Source organism: Stegostoma tigrinum, chromosome 6, assembly GCF_030684315.1.
Source record: "Stegostoma tigrinum isolate sSteTig4 chromosome 6, sSteTig4.hap1, whole genome shotgun sequence".
Lineage (NCBI taxonomy): Eukaryota > Metazoa > Chordata > Chondrichthyes > Orectolobiformes > Stegostomatidae > Stegostoma > Stegostoma tigrinum.
This window is the reverse complement of record NC_081359.1, coordinates 47,209,677-47,235,087: the sequence shown is the minus strand read 5'-3', so window position 1 is coordinate 47,235,087 and position 25,411 is coordinate 47,209,677. Positions and strand designations below refer to the sequence as shown.

The following is a 25,411-nucleotide window of genomic DNA, read 5'->3' as shown; positions in this document are numbered from 1 at the left end:
TTTGCATTTGTCTTTATGTTTCATGGCAAATGAAGCTAGATGAAAGCTTCGGTTTTCGAATTACATTCTGGATGCTCTTCGAGAGATACAGATGGTTGCACATGTTGTTTGACATTTCCACTTGCTACTCCAGGAAAGTATCAACATGGACAGCATGAGATAGTAGTCTTCCCAGAATGGAAGCAACTGTGAATGATTTGCTTGTGGTATGGATGTGGAGACATAATGAAGGGAGTCGTCGTGTACAATGATCAGAATCTTGTGTGACTGCTCACAGATGATCCAAAAGATGAATGAAAAAACAAGCTGCAATTAAAGATGCTTGAAAATGGCTATGTAAGTTGTGTACTGACAGTGACAAGAATTTAAACAGATCCTGATAAGGTGCGAAGAGCAGTGATCAACAGATGTAAAAGCAATGCAGGGATTTGTTGATTTTGTAAATTATTTAGCAAAGTTCTTGCCTAATTTATGGTCAGTATAGGAACATCTACACAAGCTCACTGTTAAGGAAGTGTTGTGCTAATGGAACACAGAACAAGAAGTAGCTCTCAGAAGATTCAAAGCACGGTGGCTCAGTGGTTAGCACTGCTGCCTCACAGCGCCAGGAACCCAGGGTTGATTTCACCTTTGGGCGAGTGTCTGTGTGGAGTTTGCACATTCTCCCCATGTCTACATGGGTTTCCTCCCACAGCCCAAAGATGTGCAGGGCAGGTGGATTTGTCATGCTAAATTGCTCATAGTATTCAGGGATGCCTAGATTAGGAGGGGGGATGCTCTAAGGGTCAGTGTGGATTTGTTGGACTGAAGGGTCTGTTTCCACACTGAAGGGAATCTAAATAAACTGGTGATCCCCCCCATGCTTGGGGGGGGGGGGGGGGAGAGAGAGAGAGAGAAGAGGGGGGGGGGAAGAGAGAGAGAGAGAGAGAGAGAGAGAGAGAGAGAGAGAGAGAGAGAGAGAGAGAGAGAGTGTATCATGTCAATAATTACGTCATCATAGGATTATCATGACTGCAAGACAGGACTTGAAACAACCCTAAACACAGCAAGAGCAGACAGCTGCATCTGAATTCTACATTTTAACTCAAACCCAATGTCATACGCTCAGGCAGTACAAATTACCAGGCTGTGGCCTTTAATTGTGGCTATTTTTAATCATGACATAAATGGGAGTGACAAATTGATGCGGAATCAAACTACAACCAGTTCAAAACATCTTCCGCAAACTGTTTCTATGTTACTTCATGTAACAGTGTTGCTTCATTGGAAGAGGTATCATCCACCCAGTACATCCAAGCAAGGAAATCAGACCTGCAGTGTTCTCAGACATTCTGTTGAGAGTGACAGTTCCTATGAAGGTGATTGCAGATGCTAAGACAGAGTGTAACATTTTTCAGATTCAATTAAAGTAAAAACTCAATGTGTTATTGATGTCATCAACTCAGCAGAGACATTGAATCTGACAGAGAAACATCTTGCCCAAATTGTGCAAACAACACAATATACAACGCTCCGCGTGCTGCAGGAAGTAGCGATGAAAGGATAGCCTGAAAGCAGCAAGGTTACACCCATTATCATATGAGTGCTGGGCAGAGATGAAATGACATCCTAAGATGGCATCTTTCTTAAAAGAAGTAGGATTATCATCTCTCACAAAATGAGAAAAGAAATGCTGAAGCACATCCACGCAAGCCATCAAGGTATTGAGTCTGCTACGAAGAAGTCAAGGTGCTCAATCAGCCAAACATGAGCAATGAGTCAAGGACCAAGTGAGCTAATGCAGTATGTGTAACAGAGACCAAGCTAAGCAAACTAAAGAGCCACTTATGAAGCATGCCACTTCAGATGAAGCTTTGTGCATGTCTCTGCACTCTTGCAGAAGCTGATTATTACTATCAATTACGATTCAGACTACTGGCAGTTAGACTAGGTGACATCCAGTGACATTGTAGAATGCATGAAAGCATACTTCAGTTATTACATTTTTTACATGGTGATGAGTTACCATGGCCCATAATCCATGAGAAATGTGGTCACTTGTTAAAGAACTGGGAAAATCAAAATCGCCAATTATTTCCACAGTATCTTCTATCAAATAGAAGAGTTGATAAAGCAGTGAAAGTGATCATAAAAGAATCAAACATATCTGGCACAGGTGAATACAAGGGAAGAGAAGCTAGATCTGTAGAGAAATACACTCACTGAATGCATGGAATGTAGTCCATTACAAAGATTAATGCCATACTGCGTGCAAACGACTGTTCTGATAATTAAAAGCCTGAAGCCAGAAGTAGTATTAAATGTGAGTGACAAATTCAGTGTAAAAAGATAGAAAGCCAAATTCATTAAGAAAATGGCCAAGCACTTGCCAAAACTGAGAATTGGCAAACCAGAAAGCATCCAAACATTTGTGCTGTCAAAAGTCACCATGCCCGGCAAAGAATAAAGAACAAAAAATTATAGCACAAAAAAAAAGGCCCTTCGGTCCTCCAAGCCTGCACCAACGTGTGCCAGTCACAACTAAAACCCCCTACCCTTCCGGGGACAATTTCCCTCTATTCCCATCCTATTCAAGTATTTGTCAAGTCTCTCTCTAAAAGTCAGTATCGTATCTGCTTCCAATACCTCCCCTGGTAGTGAGTTCCAAGTACTCACCACCCTCTAAAAAGCTTGTCTCATAAATCACCATGAAACCTTGCCCCTTGCACCTTAAACCCATGCCCCGTAGTGAATTTTCCACCCTCGGAAAAAGCTTCTGACTGACCACTCTGCCCATGTCCTTCATAATCTTGTAGACCTGCAACAGGTAGCCCCTCAACCTCTGTCATTCCAGTGAGAACAACCCAAGTTTCTTCAACCTCTGCTTATAGCCTCTCATACTGTGTGACTTTACCTTCTGTATCAGCCTACCATGACAGATCTCGTCAAAGGCCTTACTGAAGCCCAGGTAGACAACATCCACTGCCCTACCCTCATTGATCATATCCACTACTTTGTTAAAAACTCAATCAATCAAGTTAGAGAGACTCGACCTCCACTTCACAAAACCATGTTGCTTCTCATTAGTACGTCCACATATTTCCAAAGTAGGAGTAAATCCTGTCTTGAAGAATCCTTCCCAATAATTTTCCTATCCCTGACACAAGGCTCACTGGCCTGTAATTAGTTGGATGATCCTTGCTACCTTTCTTTAACAAAGTAAAGATATTGGCTATTCGCTAATCCTCTGAGACCTCCCCTGTAGCCAATGAGGATGCAAAGATTTCTCTCAAGGCCCCAGCAATTTCCTCCCTTGTCCCTGGGGTATTCTGGAGTATATCCCATCAGGCCCTGGGGACTTATCTACCTTAACGATTTTCAGGATTCCCAATACCACCTCCTTATTGACCTCAACATGACCCAAACAATCTACACACCTTTCCCCAGAATCATCATCCACCAAGTTCTTCTCTCTGGTAAATACTGATGCAAAAAAACCTCATTTAATAGTTTGCCCATTTCCTCTGGCTCCACACAAATTCCTTTCCCTGTCCTTGAGTAGGTCAATCCTCTACCTCTCTACCCTCTTGCTCTTTATATATGTATAAAAAGACTTGGGATTTACCTTAATCCTGTTGGCCAATGACTTTTCATGACCCCTTTTAGCCCTCTTGAGTCCTTGCTTAAGTTTCTTTCAACTTTCCTTGTATTCCACCCTTGCTTCATGTGTTTCCAGCCCCCTAGCCTTGACAAATGCTTCCTTTTTCTTTTTGACTAGGCTCACAATATTTCTCATTATCCAAGGTTCCCTAAACTCGCCATTACTTATCCTTCATCTTTGCAGGAATGTGCCAGTCCAGAGTTCCTATGATCTTATACTTGAAAGCCTTCCACATACCAGATGTTGAGCTCCCCTCAAACATTTGTCTGCAATCTACATTCTTCAGTTCCTGCCTAATAGTGTTGTAATTATCCTTACCCCTTCACCTGACAACCACACTTAGCTTTATCCATCAGTACCTTTAAAACATACTGAATTGTGACCACCTGACCAAGCTCATTCACCAATAGTAGGTCCAGTACAGCCCCTTTCCTTGTTGGACTATCTACATACTGCTTCAAGAAGCCCTCCTGAATGCTCCTTACAAACTCTGCCCCTTCCACACCCCAAGCACTAATTGAGTCCCAGTCAATAAAGGAAGTTAGTATCATCCACGACAAAATCCTGTTACTTTTACATCTTGGCAAAATCTGCTGACACACCTGTCTTTTTATCTCCCTCTGGCCTTGTTGGGAGGCCTATAGTAAACCCCAAACATTGGGATTGCACCATTCCTGTTCCTGAGCTCTACCCGTATTGCATCGCTGTAAGAGCCATCTGAGGTGCCCTCCCATAGTAGAGCTGTGGTAGTCTCCTTTACAAGTATTCCAACTCCCCCACACCTTTTACATCCCCCTCTATCCTGCCTGAAACATCTGTATCCTGGAACGTTATGCTGAAAATCCTGTCCCGCCCTTTACCAAGTCTCTGTAATAGCAACGTCACAGTTCCAAGTATTAATCCAAGCTCTAAATTCAACTGCCTCACAAGTTACACTTCTTGCATTGAAACAGATACACTTCAGTCCACCAGACCCACTTTGATCAACAAGCCCACCCTGCCTGCTCTTCCTCAGTGTTACTGGCCTTATTCTCTAGTTCCCTTCCAGTCAATTCTCCTTTGCTATGGTTCCTAACCCCCTGCCAGGCTAGTTTAAATCCTCCTGAGTGATACCCGCAAATCCCCCAGCCAGAATATTTGTGCCCCTCCAGTTTAGATGCAACTCGTCCTTCTTGTACAGCTCCAACTTGTCCCAGGAGAGATCCCAAAGGTTCAGATATCTGAAACCCTCCCTTCTACAACATCTGTTTAGCCACATGTTGAGCTGTACTATCTTCCTATTTCTGGCCTCACTGGCACGTGGCACAGGGAGTGATCCCTGGATATCCTGCTTTTTAACTGCTGCTGCAGAATCTCATCATTCAATGTCATTAATGGCTTGATACAATATGTACCACAACCTCTGGCCGTTCACATTTTTCCTTCAGAATGCTTTCTGCCTGTTCAGAGACATCATGGACCCTGGTACCAGGGAGGCAACATACTATCCTGGAGTCTGTTGTATGTCCATAGAAGGGCCTATCTGTACCCCTAACTATAGGGTCCCCTATAACTACTGCTAGAACATAGAACAGTACAGGCTGTATGGCCCACGATGTTGTGCCAACCTATTATCCTACTCTAAGATCAAACTACCCTGGATACCCTACATTTTACTATCATCCATGTGCCAATCCAAGAGTCGCTTAAATGCCCCTAATGTATCTGACTCCATTACCACTACCAGCAGCCTATTCCATGTACCCAGCACTCTGTGTAAAGAACCTACTTCTGACATCTCCCCTATACCTTCCTCCAGTCAACTTAAAATTATGTCCCCTCATAATCATCATTTTGGGAAAATGTCTCTGGCTATCCATTCTAAATAGCAATACCTGTGAATGACCAGTGCTGTTTGTCTTTTCCTTCTTAAGAATAGAGCCAGCCATGGTGCAACCAGTCTGCTGCTGTTGCTATCCCCTGACATGTCATCCCCCCGAACAGTATCTAAAGATGGTATACTAGTTAGAGAGGGGGAACAACCACAGGGGATTCCTGTACTGGCTGCCTGCCCCTGACAGCAGTCACCCAACTATCTGCCTGCACCTTGGCATCTCTAAAACTACTCTGTCTATGATGCTTTCCTCCACCCACATGTTCCTAAGTGCATCCAATTGCCACACCAACTTGTGGTCTGTGAGGAGCTGCAACTGCATTCACTTTCATCCGAGATGCCGGAAGCATCCCGCATCCTGCATCCCGCATCCCGCATCCCGCATCCCGCATCCCGCATCCCGCATCCCGCATCCCGCATCCCGCATATGCAGCTGACTGACATTTCTATCACCAATTAAGCTATTTGAGAAAATTTATTCAACACTTACCCTTACTTATCACTGCAAATACCCAAGGTAGATCTTACCTCGCACAGCTTCCCAGGATGCTCTCTGAATCTTTCCCTTACACTTACGTCAAATTCTCACTGTGGTATGTGTACTTAGAGTTGACCTGTCACTTGATAACAGCCCCTCTGCAAACCACCTTCTGGAAGCAGTGACAACACTGATGCAAATCTTCCCCACATCAGCCAATCAGCGTCACCACTCTGCTGCCCTCTTCTGGGAACTTGAGACCTGATTGGAATAGTGGTTGATATAATCATACATGGTGAATGTGAATGACTGGAAATACCATTGCAATGCAGATGTTTAGATACGCCTAGATCTGTGCTTTCAATGCAGGTAATGGATCAGGGGAAGTCATCTCACTATCTGCCCAAGGTACAGCACAACCACCAGTCTTAGAATTCCAGTGTTCCTCAGCAGTAGAAATGAATCAGCAACAAAGCTCACATGGTAAAAGCACTTGCCACAGGAATGAGAATCACTCAAAGAACGGATCCCAGACAAACAGTCGAGGAAACATGCATAAGAGCCATTAGGAGGCTTGCATGATTTAAAGACTATGCATACCATACATGCAGAGACTGTCAGAAGTGGAACTGATTTGAGTTAACATGCAGTTTCTTAATGATAGTTTGCTTCATAACAATGTATTTTGGATAATGTGTATAATAACTGCAAATGAGAGTACGTAGAATGTTTATTTGTTTACTTTAATGAAGATTGGGACATTTGCAGAACTGCAGTAATATAAAACAAAGAAAGGCAAATGCTGGCAATCTGAAACAAAAACAAAAATTTCAAAAACAGAAACTCAATGTCTGGCCGCATCTGTGGAGAGAGAGCAGACTTAAGTTTTCCATTCCAGTGACCCTCCTTCCAGACCTCAGTTCCGAAGAAGGGTCAAAGGACCTGAAATGTTCTCTTCACAGGTGCTCTCAGACCCACTGAGATGCTCCAGCAATTTATGTTTTTATTTCAAATTTCCAGTATCTGTAGTTTTTTTAAGGTTTTGTTTACAATTTTGCAATGGCTGCCTTGGCATAATCACATTACCTTTACCTCTATAGCGAAAACCTTTTTTTTACGTGATCTGTGGAAACCATTGAACATATGTCACTTAGAACATGTTCGTCCTCCCTTGGTTAGGTATATTGGTGTTTTTTTGTCATCCCTTGGAAAGAGCTTTTTATCTCCTATGCAGCCTAAAGGCGAATTTGTGAAGAGACATCCCTGAGCCATCAGATCATGGTGTCTTCTCTCCAGCAAGTTGTCAGCAACCCCTTTGTCCATTCCTTAGTTCCTCAGTTGGCTTTCTGAGATCTACGACTCCTCAATGCAATTTAAGCTGGACTAGCTCAGATTTCAGCCAAGTGGATATTCAATGTTATTGCTGCTGAGATCCTGATGAATAAGGTAGTACAGCGTGCAGTCCTTTAGAGATAACCCAGAGTCTGCCTTTTCATCAGGTATTGCTAAGATTGATGCCTTGTTGCCCATTGTCTGTCAACATTGGATGGGCCTCACATGTTCAACTCATTAATTGACTGCCAGTCAAGTGATCATGATCAGTCATCTGCACTCTGACTGCATGGAGTGGTGCCCATTTCTGGAACCACCTTGGAAATCCATATTGTGCAAATGAAGTTCAGTTTCTTTCTGTCTTCTTTCCTTTAAGCCTCATGTAAGGGTCAAAATATGAATGTTAATAAAGAGACCTAATTTGTGAACTTTGATCATGAACATTTAGGCTGCAGTATAAATTCGGCCATGATCTATGTTAAACTTTAAGTGCATTATCTCTGGGAATTCTTAGTGTTAACACTGGATTCCCATGTAATGAATAGCAAGTAACACAAGTGTCCCGTTCATCACAAAAAATCATGAACTTATGGCCCATACATCATGAGAAACATAAATAAGGTGAAAAGCAAAGGTCTTCCCTAGGGTAGAGGAGTTCAAAACAAGAGGAATAATTTAAAGGTGACAGGAAAAAGATTTAAAAGGGACCTGAGAGGAAACTTTTTCACTTAGAATGGTTCATATCTGGAATGAACTGCCGGAGAACCTGATAGACATAGGTATAGTTACAACAGTTTAAAGTCCTTTGGACAGGTACATGTACAGGTTGGATTTCAAGGGGAAAATGACAAATGCAGGCAAACAGGGCTAGTTTAGTTTGGGAAACTTGGACAGCATGGCTGAGTTGGACCAAAGGGTCTGCTTCCATACTGTATAAATCAATGACTCTTTATTTAAATATTTTACATGTGTTAGTAAAAGGATCTGGAATTGTTACTCCCTTGATTATGTCTCTTGATGATTAAAGTGTTATTTTATAGGTGCTCTAAACAAATGGCTTGAAGTGAATCATGAACTGCCTAGCCGTATTGTTATTTATCGTGATGGTGTAGGGGATGGGCAACTAATGACATTAGTTGATTATGAAGTGCCCCAAATATTGGACAGCTTCAAGATGGTTCACTCAGCCTACAGGTAAGGTGTATAAATTTGTTTTCCTGAAGTGCTACACATGTAAGCAGTGAGTTATTGAAATCACACAATATCCATTTAAAGGCGCTAAAATATATGTGCACAGTCACCTTACATAAAGGAATTATGTGTTCTTAATATTTCTTGATTTCCTAAATTTAAATCTTACTTTTGAAGAATAAAATGTATGTGATGAATATGGGTTTGTAATTGCAATTGAATGTCAAGCAGTTGTGATGTAAGAAAATTCCCACAAACAGCAATATGATATTGAACAGAATTTAACAGATGATGAACAGACTATGAACATGTTGTCCAAGGGATAGGGTACTCCCCTTCTGTTTCTCAAAATAAATACCATGTGATCTTTTGTATCCAAATGAATGAACAAGTGGCAAACTGGTTTAACCTCTCATCTGAAAGATGCCACTTCCAACTTACATTTCTTACAGATTTTTTGTAAATGTTTTACTTATGCTAGGAAAACAGTCTGGGAAATATTAGCCACTTGATAATGTCACTCGTGACTAATGTCAGAGAGTCATAGATTCATAGAGCTGTACAACATGGAAACAGACCCTTTGGTCCAACTCATCCCTGCTGAACAGATACATTAAATAAATCTAGTCTCATTTGCCAGCATTTGGCCCATATCCATCTAAACCCTTCCTATTCATCTACCCATCCAGACACCTGTTAAATGTTGTAATTATACCAGTCTCCACCATACTCTCTTACTAGATATATGTGTAGCCTTGTTTCCAGTTTTGTAACATTGTGGTGCACAGACTGGGTCTATTTCAACATGTTTGTTTATCGCAACGGTGGTTGCAAGCAGGCCTCTAGGAATTCTTGTGCTTGTCTTTGTTTTGCTTGACCTAAAACTTTAATTTTGTCCCAGTCAAATTGATGTCCTTCTATGTCAGAGTACATTGAAACAAGGGAGAGTTGGTCATGTTGTTTTGGTGCGAGTTCGTGTTAATGAATCCTGGTGGCATGTTTCCTGCCCACTTGTCCTATGTCGTGTTTCTCACAGTTGCTATATGGTATTTTGTATACCACATTTGTCCTGCTCATTATGGGTTGGAGGTCTTTCATTTTTAACAGTAACTGGCGAAGTGTGGTTGTAGGTTTGTGTGCTGTCCTTATTCTAAGAGGTCGTAGGAGTCTTGTAGTCAGTTCTGATGTGATTTAATATAGGGTAGAGTGTGGCCAACTCTCCCTCATTTCAATACACTCCGACATAGAAGGACATCAGTTTAACTGGGGCAAAGTTACAGTACTAGGACAAGCAACGCAAAGACAAGCACGAGAATTCCTGGAGACCCGGATTTCAACCACTGGTGCAATAAACAAACATGTTGAAATATACCCCACCTACATACCACTATGGTACAAAACTGGACACAAGACTATCCACCATGACAGATTGGACCAGATAAATTCAAAGCGGGCCAGAACAACAGCACTTCAATGAAGGCTAGACAGCACTGAAGAAATCACCTAGAAAGGAGAAGAAACGTTTGCACAAAAACCAGTCAGCTCAGTAACCCAACCAACAACTCCAACCACCACCTGAGCAACAGACCTTCATTAAATCATGATACCTTGAACATGTCCCAGAGACGTATTCACATTTATGCATTTTAAGATGTCCACCACCTACTCCTCTGTAATATGGACATTTTTCAAGATGTGGCTGTTTATTTCCCCACGTTCTCTATCTTCCATATCCTTCTCCACGGTAAATACTGTTGCGAAGTATTTGTTTAGTATCCTCTTCATCTCCTAGGGTTCCACACATAGGCAGCCATGCTGATCGTTAAGGGGCCCTATGCTCTCTTGTAGTTACTCTTTTGTCCTTAATGTATTTGTAGAATCTCTTTGGATTCTCCTTCGTGCTGTTTGCCAAAGCTATCTCATGTCTCCTTTTTGCCCTCCTTAAGTATACTTGTACTGCCGTTATACTCTTCCAGATGTTCACTTGATCCCTGCTGTCTATATCTGACATATGCATCCTTCTTTTTCTTGACCTAAGCATCAATTTCTCTAGTCATCCAGCATTCCCTACACCTACCAGCCTTGCCCTTCCCCCTAACACAAACATACTGTTTCTGGATTTTCGTTATCTCGTTTTTGAAGGCTTTCCATTTTCCAGTCATCCGTTTACCTGCAAATATCCGCTCCAGTCAACTTTTGAAAGTTCTTGCCTAATACCGTCAAAGTTGGTCTTCCTCCAATTTAGAACTTTAACTTTTAGATTTGATCTATCCTTTTCTATCACTGTTTTAAAACTAATACATTTATAGTCACTGGTTCCAAAGTGCTCCCTCACAGACACCTCAGTCACCTGCTTGGCCTTATTTCTCAAGAGTAGGTCAAGTTTTGCACCTTCTCTACTAGGTATATCCACATACTGAGTCAGAAACTTTTCTTGTACACTCTCTTAAATTCCTCTCCATCCAAGCTCTTAACACGATGGCAGTCCCAATTTAAGTTTAGAAAGTTAAAATCCCCTACCATAACCCTATTATTAGAAATAGACATAGGCATAGATATGGAATCCCTACAATGTGCAAACAGTCCCTTCGGCTGAACAAGTCCACATTGACCTTTGGAGCATCCCACCCATCTCCTATAACCCACGTCAGCTTCACATCCGTGAAAGCTATGAGCAAATTAGCATAGCCAATCCACCTAACCTATTCACACAGATAACTGACATCTCGTTACAAATTTGTTTCTCAATTTCCTGCTGACTATTCTGGGGTCTATAATGCAATCCCAACAAGGTCATCATCCCTATCTTATTTCACAGTTCTACCCTAAATAGAGCCATGATGTTGTTCCCAGTCAAAAACGCCATTCTCCCTCCTATCTTCTCCCCTTTTATCCTCCCAAGAGCATCTATACCCTGGAATATTAAGCTGCCAATCCTGTCCATCCCTGAGCCACACCTCTATAATCACTATGATATCCCAGTCCCATGTTGCCAACCATGCCCTGAGTTTACCTGCCTTACCTGTTAGGGCTCTCACATTGAAATAAATTCAGTTTAATTTAAAAGTCCTCTAATGTGTTTTATGGATGCTCTTCTCTCAATACCGCGCAGGAATGTCAACCTTGAGTTTTGTGATCAAGCCCTCGAGCAGGACTTGAGCCATAGCCCCCTGTATCAGAGGTGACAGTATTAACAAATGAAAAGAAGTGTAAAAAAAAAGCTTTGCATTAGATCGAAATTTATTAAACACATGTGTGACTCCATTTTTCTTAGCCTTACTCTCTCACTTTTAGTTCCTAATCTCATTATTTATATCTATTTTAGTGTATGACTTAGGGAGGGATCGGAATGTTACCAGCTTTGCAGTTTAGTTGTTAAGCCTACTTCCTGAGAGGCTTTCTCAGGATTTCAACCCTTGCCTTTCCCCAGAGAAAGCCTTGCTTTAAACTTATTGGAGAACCAATTGGTCTGAGAGTCCAGGTTTAACATTTCTATATTCCCTTTCCTTGACAGAAAGTCACCACTGCTGCCTCTGCTGCTATCACTTCCCAAACACTCTACACAGCAGCTACCATCTGAAACTCTTGTTCGAGAAATCTTCATAAATTATCTTGATGTAACAGATTGTCCGAAGTATGTCTGAATTTGCTGATTTCCAGTTTAAGTAAATTCAGTTTGGAACACTTCCTTTTGGAGTGTTCATTGATCTGCCTGTAATTTACACTTTGCATAATCTTCTGGAATGCTGCCATTCTTAGTATAACTGTGAGGCAAATTTCAATTCACTTCTATGTATAAATTCCAGTGCTGCGGTAGAAGGAATGGTCGATTTTGTAATCTGCTGGAGTGTGATGTAAAATTTAATTACCTTTGATAAAGTCTTTAATGAGCAAAAATAGACAATAATCATTTAACTATAGCACTCCCTCAGTTCTCATGAGAACTTTTGTTTCTTTTAGCCCCAAAGTAACAATCATTGTAGTTCGGAAGAAAGGTACCTGCCGATTTTTTGCTAATGTGAATGGACTGCTTCAAAATCCACCAGTTGGCACTGTGATTGATAGCGAGGCTACCCATCCTGAACGGTTTGTTAAAATTATATATGAATATATAACATTTTCACGTTAAACAACTGTCACTGAAAATCCAGTTATACAAGGATTGCAAATGTCAAGAAAGTCCACCTGACATTACAGGGAATGAGAGCAAATGTGTGTAAGACTATTGGGATTGGAGGATTTACCTGGATACAGACTCATCTGTGGGCACCTCCTTCTGTTAATGTTAAACAGTCATAATTTAGGCAGCTTCCAGAAAAAGACTTTGGTACTCTTCTCTGAGATACCATGTCCCTGCCATCCCCTTGCCAAGTTATTTACTTGGACTTTAATAACCTCTTTAACAAGGTTCCACATAGTAGATTAACTAGTAAAATTAGGTCTCATGGGATTCAGGGTGAGCTTGCCACTTAGACACATAGTTGGCTAGACAACAGGACACAGAGAGTGGTGGCAGAAGATTGTTTTTCGGACTGGAGGCCCATCACTTACATTGGTCCATAGGGAATGGTTCTGGGTCCTCTTTTTTGTCATTTATATAAATGATTTAGATAAGAATGTAGAAGGTATGGTTAGTAAGTTTGTGGACAACAGCAAAATTGGTGCCATAGTAGAGAGTGAAGAAGGTTTTCTAAGATTACAAATGGATCTTGATCAAATGGGTCAATCAGCTGAAAAATGGCAGATGGAGTTCAATTTGGATAAATGTAAGATATTGCATTTTGGTACAACAATCAGAGGATTTACACAATATTTGGTAGGGCCTTGGATGGTGTTGTAGAAAAGAGGGGCCTAGGGGTTCAGGTGCATAATTCTTTGAAGTTTGCATCAGATATAGATATATGGTTGACCTCATTGCTCAGTCCTTTGATGATAAGAGTTGGGAAATCATGTTGAGGTTTTACAGGATATTGGTGAGGCCTCTTCTGGACTACTGTGTCTAGTTCTGGTCGGCCAGTTATATGAAGGATATTTTTAAGCTACGGAGGTTTCAAAAGAGACTTATCAGGATGTTACTGGGTATGGAAGGTTTGAGTTATAAACAAAGGCTGAGTAGACTGGGACTTCTTCCACTGGAGCACAGGAGCTTAAGAAGTGATCTTAAAAAGGTTCATGAAATCATGAAGGGTAAAAATAGAGTTTATGGCAGGTGTCTTTTTCTTAGGTTGGGAGATTTCAAGACAAGGGGCATATTAGGAGGCAATAGCATGCTGCACGTGTGGAATGAATTTCCAGAGGAAGTGGTGGATGTGAGCACAACATAATGTTTAAAAGACAGTTAGGTAAGTACATGAAGAGGAAAGGTTCGGAGGGATAAGGGCAAGGAGCAGTCTAGTTTAGTTTGGCATTATGTTTGGCATGGAAAAGCTGGATATAATGGTCTGTTTCCATGCTATACGTGTCTATGACGATATACAATTGAGTTGGACCTTTTTCAAGGCATTGAAACCTCCAGGACCAAACTCTGTGCTTTATGAATCATGGAATTAGGGTCTACCAATTTAGGGAGTCATAATCCATGATTCTAGAGCATTAGGTGCATTCTTGTCAAGAGATGGAAATTTTGCCACTTAAGCACAAGCACAAAGTCAAAAATGACTCGTAATAAGTTGATACATTACCTACAAAAAATCAAATATTGTAGATCGCCCCTCTCTGAGGTGATAAGTGTTCTGAAATGTGAACTAAATTTGTTGTATCATATTGACAGGTATGACTTCTTCCAAATCAACCAATGTGCACACCAAGGCACTGTTTCTCCAACATACTACCATGTTGTATATGACAATAGTAGCATGAAACCAGATCATGTACAGAGATTAACTTACAAGATGTGTCACCTCTATTACAACTGGCCAGTGAGTAGACTTTGAACAAATGAATTGATTATTATTTTCTGACTGTTCTCATTTTTTCTGTTCAACTCTGCAATGTCTACTTATTGGAACATAGAACATTACAGCGCAGCACAGGCCCTTCGGCCCTCAATGTTGTGCCAACCTGTGACACCAATCTGAAGCCCAACCGGCCTAAACTATTCCATTGTCATCCATATGTTTATCCAATCACCATTTAAATGCCCTTAAAGTTGGCAAGTCTACTACTGTTGCAGGCAGGGCATTCCACGCCCTTACTACTCTCTGAGTAAAGAACCTACCCCTGACTTTCATCCTATATCTATCACCCCTCAGTTTAAAGCTACATCCCCTCGTGCTAGCCATCATCATCCGAGGAAAAAGGCTCTCTCTGTCCACCCTATCTAATCCTCTGATCATCTTGTATGTGTCTATTAGGTCGCCTCTTCAGTTTCTTCTCTCTAACGAAGACTACCTCAAGTCCCTCAGCCTTTCCTGTTAAGACCTTCCCTCCATGCTAGGTAACATACCGGTAAATCTCCTCTGCACCCTTTCCAATGCTTCCACACCTTTCCAATAATGTGGTGACCGGAACTGTGTGCCGTACTCCAAGTGCGGTCACACCATAAGACCATAAGACATAGGAGTGGAAGTAAGGCCATTCGGCCCATCAAGTCCACTCCGCCAAATAAATCATGGCTGATGGGCATTTCAGCTCCCCTTCCCTGCACTCTCCCCACAGCCCTTGATTCCTTGTGAGATCAAGAATTTGTCGATCTCTGCCTTGAAGGCATCTAACATCCCGACCTCCACTGAACTCGGTGGCAATGAATTCCACAAGCCCACCATTCTCTGCCTGAAGAAATTTTGTCTCATTTCTGTTTTAAATTTACCCCCTCTAATTTTAAGTCTGTGCCCACAGGTCTTAGTCTCCCTGCCTAATGGAAACAACTTCCTAGCGTCCACCCCTTCTAAGCCATACATTATCTTGTAAGTTTCTATTAGATCTCCCCTCAACCTTTGAAACGCTAATGAGTACAATCCCAGAATCCTTAGCCGTTCATCATACGTTAAACCTACCATTCCAGGGATCATCCGTGTGAATCTCCGCTGGACACTCTGTAGGGTTAGTATGTCCTTCCTGAGGTGTGGGGCCCAAAATTGGACACAGTATTCTAAATGGGGCCTAAGTAGAGCGTTATAAAATCTCAGAAGCACATCACTGCTTTTATATTCCAACCCTCTTGAAATAAACGACAACATTACATTTGCTTTCTTCATCATGGACTCTACCTGCAAGTTAACTTGTGGAGAATCCTGGACCAACACTTCCAGATCCCTTTGTACTTCTGCTTTACGAATTTTCTCACCATTTAGAAAATAGTCCATGCCTATATTCTTTTTTCCAAAGTGGAAAACCTCACATTTACTCACATTGAATTTCATCAGCCATTTCCTGGACCACTCTCCTAAACTGTCTAAATCTTTCTGCAGCTCCCCCACCTCCTCAGCACTACTTGCCTGTCCACCTATCTTCGTATCATCAGCAAACGTCACCAGAATTCCCCCAGTCCCTTCATCCAGATCATTAATATATAAGGTGAACAGCTGCGGCCCCAGAGTTTTGTACAGCTGCAACATAACCCCATGGCTCCGAAACTCAATCCTCTACCAATAATACCTAACACACTGTATGCCTTCTTAACAGTCCCATCAAACTGGGTGGCAACTTTCAGGAATCCATACACGTGGACACTGAGATCTCTCTGCTCATCCACACTATCAAGAATCTTACCATTAACCCAGTACTCTGTATTCCTGTTAACTCTTTCCAAAGTGAATCACCTCATGCTTTTCTGCATAAAACTCTATTTTTCAGTAACTGTTACTCGTGATAAATCTGACACTGTCTCAGTTTCCAGCAATTGGATTTGTCAATCTATGTAGCTTTTTGACACGTTGCGCAGTGGTTAGCACTGCTGCCTCACAGCACCAGGGATCTGGGTTCAATTCCACCCTTGGCTGACTGTCTGTATGGAGTTTACACATTCTTGCGTAGCCTAAAGATGTGTAGGTTTAGTAGCTTTGCCACGCTAAACTGGCCATAGTATTCCTGGGTAGGTGGATTAGGTGAGTCTGGATAAGATGCTCTTTGGAGAATCAGTGTGGACTTGTTGGGCTAATGGCCTGTTTCCACACTGTAAGGATTCTATTCTAAACTGAATATTCTCTCTGCTAAAATATTACACTGTTTCCAAAAGTGAATGCAGTGTTTTCTGTTTCCTTTTTCTTTATTTTTCCTGTTGTTGAGAGCAATTTAACGTTTTCCACAGTTTGAAAGCTTCTATGTTGAACAGTGAGAAGATGTTATGTTACACTGGGTATTATGGAAGGAGTAGCAATTCCATAAATGCTAAGGAACGGTAATCCATGAAAGCTCAATCTTTGTAGCTGTCAATCAGACAGATGGTGATGTAAATTAGACATACATATCCAAGTGTGAGCTTTTATTTACGATGAAGACTCATTCATGCCATGTAAGTTCCCTCACAAACTGCACCTTTTCATTAGCTTCCACTCTGTGGACTGTGAAATGCTGTTTGTGGCTGGCCATTATTGACCTGGTGCATAGCTGGACTTTAAATCTGGCACTGGTACTGGAAATCCCATAATGTCCCAGCAGTGGCGACTCCGTCTACTGCCCGTGAGCACAGCACCATACAGGCAAGGTGCATACGTAATGGAGTGAGCAGTGAAGGATTATGTGAGATAGTACACTGAAAGAATCCTTTTATGGAATGTTCCAAAATTGATACTGAGCTGATTTTTGTAAAATTTAGCCCGTACATTTTATAGGTGCATGCAAATTGCCACTTAATATATTGAATTATTTGACCCTCTGAACAGGACTTTCTTATTGTTGACTTGGTCAATTAATTCAAATCTGTCAGGATAATTATAACTTGTGAGAATAATACAATTCTTTAATATAGTTTGAAATCGAATATTAGAAGCTGAATTTGAATTTTCCCCATGATAAATGAAACTAAATTAAAGCAGCTTCAAAAATCAAAGATTTATAAGGCTTGACTGATATCACTCAGACGTACAGATTGTTACTGCTATCGTCTCATGTTTCAGTGCTAAGATAAAAAGGGGAGCAGTGGTGACATGTGGGGATACAAAGTTTAGGCTGTAAAGCATGCAGCACACCCTCATTAAATGAGATGTCGAGTTTTGTTCCATTTTAATTTGCTGGGCCCGATGTTCCCACCTGAAAATTTACTTAAGAGTTATATAGCACAGAAACAGACCCTTTGGTCCAACTTATCCATACCAACCAGATATCCTAAATTAATCCTGTCTCATTTTCCAGCATGCGCCTGGTAACCCTCTAAACACTTCCTACTCATATACTGACCCAGATGCCTTTTAAATGTTGTAATCTTACCAGCATCCACCACTTCTTCTGGCAGCTCATTGCATTCATACCCCACCGTCTGCATGAAAAAGTTGCCACTCATGCCCCTTTTAAATCTTTCCCCTCTCACCCTGTAGTTTTGGATTCTGCTGCCTTAGGAAAAAGACCTTGGACATTCACCCTATACATGCCCCTCATGATTTTATACACTTGTATAATGTCATCCTCTGCCTCCGACACTCCAGGTAAAATAGTCCCAGCCTATTTAGCCTCTCCCTATTGCTCAAACCCTCCAACCCTGGCAACACCCTTGTAAAGCTTTTCTGAACACTTCCAAGTTTCACAACATCCTTCTGACAGCAGGGAGACTAGATTTGATGCAATATTCCAAAAATGGCCTAACCAATGTCCTGTAAAACCTCAACATGACCTCTAACTCCTATACTCAATGCACTGACCAATAAAGCCAAGCATACCAAACATCGTCTTCACTATCCTATCTACATGCAACTCCACTTTCAAGGATCGGTGAACTTGCACTGCAAGGTCTTTGTTCAGCAACACTCCTCAGGACCTTACCATTAAGTATATAAGACTTGCCCTGATTTGACTTTGCACAATACAGCACCTCACATTTATTTAAATTAACCTCCACCTGCCACCTACTCTGGGATAATCTTCTTCGCTGTCCACTACACAACCAATTTTGGTGTCATCTGCAAACTTACTAGCCACAACTCCTATGTTCACATCCAAATCATTTATGTAAATGACAAAAAGCAGTGGACCCAGCACCGATGCTTGTGGCATACTACTGGTCACAGGCCTCCAATCTGAAAAGCAGCCCTCCATTACAACCCTCTGTCTTCTACATATGAGCCAATTCTATATCCAACTGCCTAGTTCTCCCTGTATTCCACGTGATCTAACATCGCCAGCTAGTCTACCATGTGCAATCTTTTTGACGCCTTCCTGAAGAATATATAGATCACATCCACCACTCTTCATTTGTCAATCCTCTTCATTGTTCCTTCAAAAAACTCAAATTAAGTCAGATGAGACATGATTTCCCATGCTCTTAACAATGTGACTTATCCCTGATCAGTCCCTGCTTTCCAAGTACATGTAAATTTTGTCCCTCAGGTTTCCCTCGAAACAACTTGCTGGGCTCTAGTTATGTTGTGCAGGGAGTCATGCAAAAATGTTTAATACGTCAACCAGGTAAGTCTCAAAATCATTACCGGGTATTGGTGAAGTTTCATTCATTGCAAGTACTCAAATGCCCAGCCAAAATCAACACAATCCACTAACAAAATGGGAGCAGGAATTCAGACGCCATTTACTGCTGAGCATGCATGGCTGTGTTCTCCATAGTCAGATAAGTCAAGGAGGAATGAGCTGGAAATGTTGATCATAATTGGGAAAGAACAGAGAATATGGAGCAACAGAGTCCAAAGCCTCTGAGGCCTGAGCGATTCAGACAAACACATCCTCCTCTCCCAACCCACAATGTTGCCTAATCTGCCTTAGCTTTTTCTGGATCACAATTCATCGCCCACTTGAAGTTACCCGAAATGGGAGCTGTCACTATTTCACAGTTTAGTCACTGATTCAAAATGCAATTGTGACCAGATGTCATATTTTTAGTTTAAGTTATCTACTTAAAGATGTTGACCAATTTCTCCCTTAAAGTTGCCACCCAAGTGGATAAGGTTGTTAAGAAAGCATATAGCGTTTTGGCTTTCATTAACAGGGGGATCGAGTTTAAGAGATGCGAGGTTTGGCTGCAGCTCTACAAAACCCTGGTGAGACCACACTTGGAATATTGTGTCCAGTTCTGGTCGCCCTATTATAGGAAAGATGTGGAGGTTTTGGAGAGGGTGCAAAGTAGGTTTACCAGGATGCTCCCTGGACTGGAGGGCTTATCTTACGAGGAGAGATTGACTGAGCTCAGACTTTTCTCTCTGGAGAAAAGGAGGAAGAGAGGTGACCTGATCGAGGTGTACCAGGTAATGAGAGGCATGGATAGATTCGATAGCCAGAGACTTTTCCCCAGGGCAGGATTGACTGCCACGAGGAGTCAGAGTTTTAAAGTGTTAGGAGGAAGGTATAGAGGAGACGTCAGAGAGAGGCTCTTCATGCAGAGAGTTGTGAGCGCATGGAATACTTTGCCAGTGGTAGTCCTGGAAGCAGAGTCATTAGTGACATGTAAGCGACTGCTGGATATGCACATGGACAACAGTGAATTGAGGGGAATGTAGGTTAGGTTATTTTATTTTTGGATTAGGATTAATCCACAGCACAACATCATGGGCCTAAGGGCCTGTACTGTGCTGTATTTTCTATGTTCTATCAGAAGCTGGTTGGTGGCCAGTAGGATAATATTAACTGCCTTCTCCTGCCATTTTTCTACCAGCAGTTTGGAGTTAAAAATAGGGCAATTACTGCAATTAAATTAAAGTGACAACACAAGGATTTTTATTTTTAAAGTCCTGGGTGCTATTCTGTAGAATGGGAATTGGCGTTTGTACTTTCCTACATGACAAGCAGTTGATATGAGGTATATCACTTCAGAACGATGTAACTTCTATTATGTTTTAAGCATAGTATAAAACAGAGTTTTTATATATATGTGTATATGGTTCACACCGTATTCCTTAATGAAAATATAGAATTAAGAAAATGTGAAAGCACTTCAGCCAAATACCTTCTTACTGTCTTTCATACTACACCATTCTATAGACATTTTCCTTACCTTTTTTTAAAATTACTTACGGCTACAAATTTCTGGAAAGAAGCCAAGATTAGAACAAGAGAACCCCTCCCTCATTCAACAATTATACATATATTCTGATGCATAAGTTAAATTAAACCCCCTCTTGTCAATAACAGAATTCGTCTTGGAGACCTAATAATGAAGCAAAATGCAATTTTACACTGGTAGCAATTGCAGTTTTGTCCATAGATTTACCTGCTGCTGAAATTAGTTTACTCGAAGGCATTCTGTTTTAAAAAGTGTTCGTTACTTTTCATTTCCTTTTAAATTAATACCATGGGAGATTACCACAAAGTCATGCAATTCTGAAACAAGTTATCACTCCAATGGCTTGTGTAATGTCCATTTTGTGATTTGTCAAAGCTTATCCCTCTCTTGTTGGTAATTATACTCTCATCTTTGAGTCAATATGAATGAACTCTGTTTAAAGAAAAACAATATTACTCATCTGGAGGTTCATGGAATTATTTGGTTCTTTCCTCATCAATACGTAGAGCATTCATTTCATTTACGATCTTTTTGGATTACCTGAGCACCGCAGTAACAATCATCCCTATCCACTTGCTGAAGAAAGTTTGTGTACTGTAGCCAGTTTTAACAGTGTTTTGCCCCTTCACATCTTTCCCATTTTAAAATGCACATATTTTGTTCTTTTATAGGGTGTAATTCGTGTGCCAGCTCCATGCCAATATGCCTTCAAACTTACAACTCTGGTGGCTCAGAATGTTCATAGAGAACCTGACTTAGGATTGGCTGATCACCTTTTCTTCCTGTGAAAGTAAATTATCTAGGATTGTTAGTTGAATTCCTCAATGCATTATTTTCTGAAAAACCAAAATACGATGAATGTTTGTTAGTTTTAAAATCCAGAAAAGCTATTATTTTCTGTAAGTTTAAGTTTGTTTTTAAGGGGTCTGTTCTGTAAATCGAGAGTCCTTTGCTTTTAAATGAAACTTATTTCGTTTTAAATTGTTATCTGACCGTGTATTTGAATAAGGACATACAAATATGCAGCAGAATCTCAAATATTACTTAAAAAGACAGTAAAAATAAGCAAAGATATACATAATAGAAAATTTGAGCAATGTTTATAATGGTTTACAGCATTTACAAACAAATTTTGCATTTCATTCAAGTCAGAAATATTCTGTGTTTGCACAATTTATTAAAGAGAAAAACAGTTTTGCCCAAGTGGGAGTATACTCATTTTTGAACAATAGAGTTCATCTAAAAGTATCATCGCGTGTTTCATTTTCCTGATTATATTTTAATCAGCAAACTACTTGTTTATTTCGCTAAAGATATAAAATTCTTAGCCAATAGGCAAACATACTTAATAGAGAAAAAAAGAATTATATTCATTGTTCTTTTAGTTGTTTTATAAGATGGTTAACTTTTAAAGTATTATTTAAAATGCTTAATTTTGAACAAATTTATTTTAATCTTAGATGTTGTCCAATAAAAACCATGTTAAATGCACACATCATATTTAAATTGGTATCACTGTTACTTGAGGATTTTGAAATGGTAATACACATATTTCTATTCATTAAAGGTTTTCTTCAGTAGATTGGTACTCTTTACAGTCAGGATTTGGATCTTGGTACCTCAAAATGTATTTCTCAGTTGAATTCTTATAATTAACAATTTAACTATTCCAGGTTGAATGGAAAGATTAATTGCAGTGGTCTTTAACAGTAAGTTCATACTGGCCATTACCAATCAAGATATTACGGATTTCATTTAGGCATGTAATCATCAGATTGTTTCGAACATTGCGGCGTAGGCAGTGACCGACTAGCCATTGGCATTTGTTTTGAGCAGAAAAAATTATTTAATATGCTGTAAGAATGACATAAGGTAGAAATATTTTAGGTGATATCTTTTTCAAAGCAAAAAGACAAGAAAGCGTATATCCTACCTGTTCACAACACAATAAGCTTACTGAAAGGTTTAAACAGGGTTCTAGTTTACTTTATTTCAAATATCATGCCCAATCTGATGTTTACATCCTTTTAAAAGGATAGAATCATATGCTATACCATAAACAAAACGGTTTGTGAACATCTGGGAGTTAATTTTATCTGGTATTTTACAGCAATAGCTAAAATGCTTCTGCATTAACAAGTAGTAATATTGATGTTGGTTATATTGAGTAGTTTTTAACAATCTGCCAATCAAACAATTGGTGTTTGAGACAAAAACCTTCAACTAATTTAAAAGGAATCTGGATCTGCACTTGAAGTGCTGCAACCTGAAAGGCTGTGGACCAAGTGTCAGAAAGTGGGACGAGAATAAGCGAATGGTTTATTCACCTAGTGCAGACACAATGGGCTGAGTGACCTCCTTATGTGTGATAATATTTCTATGGTTCTTTTTGCCTATGATTTTAAATTTGGTCTTTGGAGAATATCTGTCTGATGCACAGATCCATACTTAATGGAAATTTGGCTTGATTTGATTTGACTTATTGTAGCTATATGCACCTTAGTACAGTGAAGAGCTTCGTTTGTGAGCAGTACAGACAGATCAGAGAAAACAAGGACATACAGATGTGTGATGTGAGTTGTTCACCAATTTATCCTTGTAAAACACCCTTAGACCTGGATTTTACATGACCGTGTGTGTTTTCACTGAGAGCCATGTAACTACCATCTTTGCACCTTAGATGGAATAGTAAGCTATTTTTGGCAAAAAAGTCTCAAAATTATGCTGTAAACTTATAAAAAGAGGTTTATAATGTCTCACCAGATTTGGGAATTAATGGCCAAATCATGTTATAGAACATAGAACAATACAGCGCAGAACAGGCCCTTCAGCCCTTGTTGTTGCGCCGACCTGTGAACTAATCTAAGCCCCTCCCCTACACTATCCCGTCATCATCCATATGCTTATCCAACGACTGTTTAAATGCCCCAAATGTGGCTGAGTTAACTACATTGGCAGGCAGGAAATTCCACGCCCTTACCACTCTCTGAGTAAAGAACCTGTCTCTGACATCTATCTTAAATCTATCACCCCTCAATTTGTAGCTATGCCCCCTTGTACAAGCTGAAGTCATCATCCTCGGAAAAAGACTCTCACTGTCCATCCTATCTAATCCTCTGATCATCTTGTATGTCTCTATTAAATCCCCTCTTAGCCTCCTTCTCTCCAATGAGAACAGACCCAAGTCCCTGAGCCTTTCTTCATAGGGCCTGCGCTCCAGACCAGGCAACATCCTGGTAAATCTCCTCTGCACCTTTTCCAATGCTTCCACATCCTTCCTGTAATGGGGCGACCAGAACTGCACGCAATATTCCAAATGAGGGCGCACTGGCGTTTTGTGCAGTTGCAGCATGATATCACGGCTCCGGAACTCAATCCCTCTACCAGTAGAACCTAACACACCATAAGCCTTCTTAACAGCACTATCAACCTGGGTGGCAACTTTCAGGGATCTATATACATGGACACCAAGATCCCTCTGCACATCCACACTACTAAGAATCTTTCCATTGACCCGTCATTCTGCCTTCCTATTATTCCTCCCAAAGTGAATCACCTCACATTTTTCCGTATTAAACTCCATTTGCCACCTTTCAGCCCAATTCTGCAGTTTATCCAAGTCTCCCTGCAACCTGCAACATTCTTCCACACTGTCCACCACTCCATCCGCATTAGTGTCATCTGCAAATTTACTAACCCACCCACCTATGCCTGCGTCCAAGTCATTTATAAAAATGACCATCAGCAGTAGTCCCAAAACAGTTCCTTGAAGCATACCACTAGTGACCTGACTCCAGGCTGAATATTTTCCATCATGCACCACTCGTTGCCTTCTTACAGAAAGGCAGTTTCTAATCCAAACTGCTAAATCTCCCTCAATCCCATGCCTCTGTATTTTCTCCAATAGCCTACCATGTGGAAACTTATCAAAGGCTTTACTGAAGCCCATGTGGACCTCATCAACTGCCCTTCCCTCATCCATATGCTTGGTCACCTTCTCGAAAAACTCAACGTGTTTTGTGAGACACGACCTGCCCTTGACGAATCCATGCTGACTGTCTCCAATCAAATTGTTGCTTGCTAGATGATTATAAATCCTATCTCTTATAATCCTTTCCAAAACTTTTCCTACAACAGACATAAGGCTCACAGGTCTATAATTACCTGGGCCATCCCTACTGCCCTTCTTGAACAAGGGCACAACATTTTCAATCCTCCAGTCCTCTGATAACTAAAGCTGTAGACAATGAGGACTCAAAGATCGAGGCCAAAGGCTCCGCCACCTCCTCCCTAGCTTCCCAGACAATCCTCGGAAAAATCCCATCCGGCCCAGGGAATTTATCTACCTTCACACCTTCTAGAATTTGATAACACCTCCTCCTTACTCACCTTAATCTTTTCAATTCTAGTCGCCCGTAACTCACTCATCTCCTCTACAATATTCTCCTGTTCCTCAGTGAAAACAGATGAGAAATAATCATTTAGCACCGCTCCAATCTCCACAGGGTCCGTACACAACTTCCCACTTCTGTCTTTGACTGGCCCTATTCCTACCCTAGGCATCCTCTTATTCCTCACATACCTATAGAAAGCTTTAGGGTTCTCTTTTATTCTACCTGCCAATGTCTGCTCCTGTCCCTTCCTTGCTCTTCTTAACTCTCTCTTTAAATCCTTCCTAGCTAATCTGTAACTCTCCACCGCCTCATCTGAACCGTCTCGTCTCATCGTCACATAAGCCTCCCTCTTCCGCTTAACAAGAGATATAATTTCTTTAGTAAGCCACGGTTCCCTTATCGC

At 40.9% G+C, this 25,411-nt stretch overlaps 1 protein-coding gene across 1 annotated transcript in view; it reads left to right on the top strand.

The window, feature by feature from the left end:
* The window catches only part of LOC125453245 (piwi-like protein 4), a 127,933-nt gene extending 106,173 nt beyond the window's left edge, over positions 1 to 21,760 (top strand). Inside the window, exons 17-21 of the mRNA XM_059646964.1 lie at positions 8,364 to 8,517; positions 12,029 to 12,148; positions 12,475 to 12,600; positions 14,285 to 14,432; positions 21,286 to 21,760. Coding sequence (XP_059502947.1) covers positions 8,364 to 8,517; positions 12,029 to 12,148; positions 12,475 to 12,600; positions 14,285 to 14,432; positions 21,286 to 21,402 — 665 coding nt within the window. The 3' untranslated portion in view covers positions 21,403 to 21,760. The remainder of the gene's footprint in view (positions 1 to 8,363; positions 8,518 to 12,028; positions 12,149 to 12,474; positions 12,601 to 14,284; positions 14,433 to 21,285) is intronic.
* The last annotated feature ends 3,651 nt before the right edge of the window (positions 21,761 to 25,411 follow it).